Source organism: Drosophila willistoni (assembly GCF_018902025.1).
Source record: "Drosophila willistoni isolate 14030-0811.24 chromosome XR unlocalized genomic scaffold, UCI_dwil_1.1 Seg144, whole genome shotgun sequence".
NCBI lineage: Eukaryota > Metazoa > Arthropoda > Insecta > Diptera > Drosophilidae > Drosophila > Drosophila willistoni.
Genome location: NW_025814057.1, coordinates 5,411,473 through 5,417,534, shown reverse-complemented (window position 1 = coordinate 5,417,534; position 6,062 = coordinate 5,411,473). Strand labels below are relative to the sequence as shown.

Here is a 6,062-nt window from a genome sequence, read left to right as displayed (position 1 = left end):
AAGTGACTGCCAGTCGCGTTTCGGTTTTTGATATTTGACATGCGCTGGGGGCCATCAGGAAACTTCGTTTAAATGAAATCAAAATGCACAAATACATAATTTACACAAATTTGCCGTCTACTTGTGCTCCAATGCGCTTGCAATGGAAGTTTATCGTTTGCCTTGCCATTTTCCATCGTTTGTCTAGTCCACCTCACCTCACTGTCTGTATTGTGAGTGTGTTCGAAGGCTTGGGAAAATATCTAAAGATTGTGTAACACAAAAAACAAGGATGTTAATGTGTCTTCTCCTTCTCAAAAGATGCTTTCAATTCGCTCTCTAGTTAATGAAATTGTTCATTTTTTATTCATGTAATTATTAATTATCGTATACATTGTGTGTATTTGAGTATTTAGTTTAGATTCAATTGGCAACAGTTCTTAGCACCTCAAATATCCAGTTGACATAGTTGGCCACTTTTGTATAGACACCAGGGAAATAAGGATTGGCACAGCCATAGGCAAAGGATACTATGCCATAGTTGATGCCACGATGTACGAGCGGACCACCAGAATCACCATAACAATGATCCCTATCAGCTGCCGCCGCACAGAGCATATCGTTGGTGATGATGCGATTCCTTTGTTGATATAGATATCGGCAAACACCCTGTTCGAGGGGCAGCACCCATGTGCCCTGCAATTGGCCCAGGGCCTCCGTAATGTTTGGATTTATTGAGCCCCAACCGGCGACCTGTAGACGTTTGGGCATCACACTCAGACCAGATAGGGGTAACTTTATCAATTGAACTCTTCGATTCAATCGAAAGGGCTCTCTGGTCTCTAGAATTGCTATGTCATGGTACAAAGTATTTAGATTGAAGCCTGGATGCAAATAGATTCGGATGACATCGCGTTGCTGGCCATTATAATAGGGACTCGATGAGCCAGCCCTAACCGAATAGCTGGCAGGATAATGGACACAATGGGCAGCTGTCAAGAGCCATTTGTTAGTGATCAGTGAAGCGCCACACCAGAATTTCCCATTGACCGTGATCGAAGCCACCCAAGGTGTGGCCTCTATGGGTAGCCTAACGCCGCCCACAATGCGTTGAGTTGATGTTGATTCTTTGGCCCATATTTGATAATGACCAGCAGTCAGGAGCAAGCAATTTAACACCAGCAATTTCATATCGATGCGAACTGAAAAGCGAAGCAACCGCCAAGCTCAAATATTGTTCAAGAACTGGAATGATCAGACTTTTGACCTTACTACCTGAACTCTCAGCATTGTGTAATGCTAATGAAGACATCCTCAGTATCTCAAACTCCAACTCTTGACCCATTAATATATATAATCGAATGAATATTTATCATTCGCTTCCATTGACAAGGAATAAGTGGATGATTTATTTATTTGCATTCACAATGAAATACTTGCTAAACAATGCGTTGACCATGACACGATTCTCAAAAAGTGACCTACATTTTTGCATTTTCTTATCAACAGTTGGTTGGCTATACATAAATCAACTAGATCGGTCGATTGACTATTAAAGTTCAGCTATCAGAACTTGAATTTAGCTAATTTATGACAAATTTCGACTCATATATATGCAAAACTATCTTGATTCAAATTTCACCCGAGATGCTTACATCGAAATCAGGTTTTACATGGACTCCTCTTACATAGGTTGACATCTTTTCATACCCTTACAGAAAGGGTATATTAATTTTAGAGTTAAGCATCTTCGACGATATGATGAAAAGGCATGCTATATTGCCATAGCTTAAACTTGTTGGTGAACTTTAGACTTCTTATGCAAATCCTTTTTCACATTGACTTTATGTAGAGTAGGAAGAAAGGAAAAAAAAAATCTTGCAAGTGTATACACACTTCGTCGTGGTCGAAGCTAGTCCCGGCCCTCTGGTTTGTTTTCTGTGCTTAATGGCATGACCTGATTCTTTAAATGAAGACAGATTGTTGGTTTTTTTTCTTGTTGTGCATATATTTATCTATTAGTATTTTCGCATACATTTTCGTATCCATTTGACAAATCTTTTCACTCTCACATAGACACCGGGATACTTGTAGTTGGCACAGCCAATGCCCCAGGACACAATGCCATAGACAATGCCACTGTGTACAAGTGGACCACCAGAGTCTCCGGAGCAACTGTCTCGTCCCTTGCGCCGGGCGCAAAGCATTTGTCTATAGATCTGAACTCCGGCCTTACCATAGGCCCGGGCGCATGTCCAGCGGCTCGTTTTGCAGACAACAACACCGCGTAAATAACGTTGGACATTCGTGGCACTGGCCGAGGTGAGACCCCAACCACTGACCAGAAAGCAGCGTGGCAGAGTCTTCAATTTAAGAGGCGGCAAGTATGCCCGTTTAACACATGGTCCATATTTGAGGCGATTGCGCAGCTTGAGGAGAGCGATATCATTTTGCATGGTGTTCTTGTTGTAGTTCTTATTGGCCACAATTAGTTCCACGCGTCGCAACTGACCGCCACGCCTCTGTTGAGTTGATCCCACACGCACCTGGTATTTGCCAGCACGACCCACAATGCAGTGGTGGGCCGTGAGTATCCAGCGTCTCGATATAATGACCCCGCCACAGATGAAGTACCCTTCGAAATGCACGGCCGCCTGGTAAGGGGCCACTCTGCAACCGATCTTCTTGCCGCCAACAATCCGTGTGGGCAGTTCATCGAGCATTTCCAGTGCGTTTATATGCGGATTACTTGAGATATTGCCAAAGTAACTGAGTGGCAGATGATTACTCATGGAATGACGTATGATCTGTGATTGAGGTGGCTCTTCCACCGGTTTCTTGTAGATCAAATAGTATGTCCCATTGTCCACATAGTCACCGTCATCATAATACTGATACTGATCCGACCAAGTGGTGGGGCTAGAGCTTGCCACCAGAGCCACGATTACAACAACTCCAATCAATTGATAATACATGGCTACAGCTAACGGGGCCAGCGGTTGGACTAGAACTAAACGCCTGCCTTGTGCCAATTCACCTCTTGACCCTAGAGAGCGCGAAAGAAGAAAATACCAAAAAAAATATTCATAAATCATTTTTTCCGCGGGCTAAAAAGTAAGAAGAAAAAAAAAACAGAAATGTTTGATAAAAAAACAACAATGAAGCACTTTCTATACCCTTTCGTCATTACAGAGTTATCTAAAAATAAACCTTTTTAACTTGATGAACTAAAAGAACTTGATTAAATTAAAATTTCTATAATTAGCGTTTTCTGATTCTTCTTAAAGAGATAATTCCTTTTTAGGCTATGAAGGAAATGCATATACATATAATAGCAAAACATGGCCAAACAGTCAATCAATCAATTTTAAGATCCAACTTAGGTAAATACAATCACAAAGTTAAAATGCCATCACAAAAAAAGGGCATTAAAAATTCAGCGCCACAAAAAAATAAACATATTTTAAATTTTAGCTTCACCCATTAGGCTCAGCTTCTAGTTGGGTTCTCGCCCCACCAATCAAGTATCAGTAGAATCCGAAGCAGAGGGAAAGGTTCTCAATGCCGATTTCTCCAGATGGAACTTGCCACGAAAGTGAAATGAGGCACATAAGGTATCTAATGGATTACATTTTAGTTGAATATTGCCCCCGGTCGTTTTGCATAAATTCCTCGCTAATATCTGCCAGAAATAAGCATCAAGGCATAAATCTCTCGCGTGTGTCCAGAGTTTTTACAATTTTCTGTATGTATATTTTACGAAATAAAAAAAAAATTAGTTGTTTGTTTTTTTTTTTGGTTGTATTGCTTGGTTATTGTTGTTGTTGTGTTTTTTTTTTGGCTTTGGTTTGCAGTTAGTGTCAAATAACGGTGGCGGGGTTTTGTGGTGGTTTATCTCTTTAGTTTTGTATGCGGCTAAAAGTTGGTTGGCCATTTTTGGTAGGGCACTGCTTCCGCATGACTGGTAGACAAAGACGAAACAATAAAACTATTAATTTAATGTAAATTTTTTGCGCAATTTAATTATGTGCGAAATCACAGTAGACAATGGCCATGGACAGGAATAATTAGGCAGCCGGCAGCCGGCAGTTGGTTGCCAGTTGCCAGCGAAAAGTGAAAGGAGCAGCAAATGCAGTAAACTCCTTTAGCATGGGCATGGACTTGTTGTGGTCTTGTTGCCAAATATCCCTCTCCCTGGCCACCCTGCATCTTCTGTACGTGGCTATAATAATGCTGATGATAATTATGTAAACAAGCGCGAAATTCATTAGCCTGCCTCGTATGCAAATTTCTCTCTTTGTACCACTTTGGTTATGCTAAGGTGCTAGCGGTGGGGCGAAACGCCTGTTTCGATAATATTCCATAGAGCTTTCCTTCGCTCACATTATACAGAGCCATATATTCAATTTCACGTTTATTAATTCAACAAAATGTTGCAGGGTTAAATAGGGCAACATTAACCAAAGAAAAAAAAAAACAACAACCAAAGCGAAGGCAAAGCAAACCAAACCCCAAAAGGATGGGAATTATCTTTGAGTTGTTTCCATAGCCACATCCCTCCCGCCACTTGCCACTTTTGTTTCGTTGTCGCCAAACCATGGAGAATTGCAATTTGTATGCTTTAATTAAAAAATCTGTCAAATGCCAGTTTTGTGAGCTCATTAATGAGTTTTCAGTTTGAGGTAGGCACTCAGTCAGCCTTAAACAACAAAATCATGCTTGACATAGCATGAACTCCACTTTGATATAGCCTCCTCATATCGTATATACTTAAGATATAATGCTTGATATGTTCGTCTCACGTCGATGTCTGCCGTGCCACAAGAAGGAGAAGGCCCACAGACCGAGACGTAAAGTCTGCATGGTACAACATGGACTGCATGAGGCTGCAGGGGCAGAGGCATCATCTGCCTTTGCACCTTTGACAAAATCACTAACAAAAACAAAAGACTCAGGCAACGAACGTGGTTATTAATTTTCATCAGCAGCATCAACTTCTTCTTCGAGCTAAGCGTCTCTTGCATAATAAGGCACAAGTTGTGCCTTTCTAAGCTTTAAGTGAATTGATTTTTAATTATAGGTTAGCCAGGCACAATACGTGCTCGGTCTATACCAACTTCTCGGAAGTCAAAGTCCTTAGGCAAACCCTATCATAAATTGCCAATCATTTGCCATAAGATTCTATGATATACAAACTTTTTTTTTTTTGATGCTAATGCTTTGGCCAACAAAAGTACATATACCAAGTGTCTATGATCAGCTAGTATTAATCAGCGGTCAGTAATTGACAGGCTGACTCTCATATAGTCTGACTTTCTTCCGGAAGAACATTAAAACATTGAAAACTTTAAGGTTTAAATTTGCAGGAAAACATTTAAATTTATTTTAAAAACTCGCTAATATAAAATTAAGTTTACCAAATTTATTCAAAAAAAAAAAACAAGAGTCAATGCATGACCATTTCATCCAATCGAAGAACACGAACATGGCGAAAGGACATCCTGACTGACGTATAAACACTTCAGTGTGCATGGTTTGTAATTTTTCCACTGAACTTAGCATTTTATGTCTCTTATTTTCGTAACAATATATTTGACTCAACTGCAAATCGATTGTCTTGATCTTAAAGGATAAAAAAAAGTGTCCTGTAGATATTGGCCAATGTCCTGCGGAGATATGGCCTCTCTAAAATATTCCTTTTTTCGTTGTACAGAAGGATGCAGGACATGCAATTGTCCCATTTTTCTTCCTTCCGAAGGACATTCCAGGGCCTGAGGATGCCAATCGATGCGCGTGAACAGGAAGCTTAACCAACCAGAAGGACAGTCAAAAAAACATCCTGATCGTTCTTGAAATGGCCGAGTTAAAAGGACATTTGTATTTTTTTGCGACATTTTTTTCATTTTTCTGACAAGTGTCCTTATAACTAGGCCATTCGAGGACGATCAGAATGTCCTTTTGTCAGATGATAATCCTTGATGAGCTGCATTGACTAACACTAACAAATTCTGCAATGTCCTTCGAGAAGCAGAGATAAAAGGACATTTCTCTTTGAAGAAAAATTACAAATATTTCGAAAGTCC

At 40.3% G+C, this 6,062-nt stretch overlaps 2 protein-coding genes across 2 annotated transcripts; both read right to left on the bottom strand.

Moving 5' to 3' along the window:
* Positions 1-402: 402 nt before the first annotated feature.
* On the bottom strand, positions 403-1,170 carry LOC6639382 (transmembrane protease serine 9). The gene has a single exon (XM_002062131.1). It carries the CDS (start codon positions 1,168-1,170, stop codon positions 403-405), a length of 768 nt encoding a protein of 255 aa, XP_002062167.1.
* Positions 1,171-1,997: 827 nt separating this feature from the next.
* LOC6639383 (trypsin beta) lies at positions 1,998-2,954 on the bottom strand. The gene has a single exon (XM_002062132.3). The coding sequence runs from the start codon at positions 2,952-2,954 to the stop codon at positions 1,998-2,000; it is 957 nt and encodes a 318-aa protein (XP_002062168.1).
* Between the last annotated feature and the right edge of the window lie 3,108 nt (positions 2,955-6,062).

Coding starts and splice junctions, on each gene's coding strand:
- LOC6639382 (XM_002062131.1), bottom strand. CDS start 1,170: ATGAAATTGCTGGTGTTAAATTGCTTGCTCCTGACTGCTGGTCATTAT.
- LOC6639383 (XM_002062132.3), bottom strand. CDS start 2,954: ATGTATTATCAATTGATTGGAGTTGTTGTAATCGTGGCTCTGGTGGCA.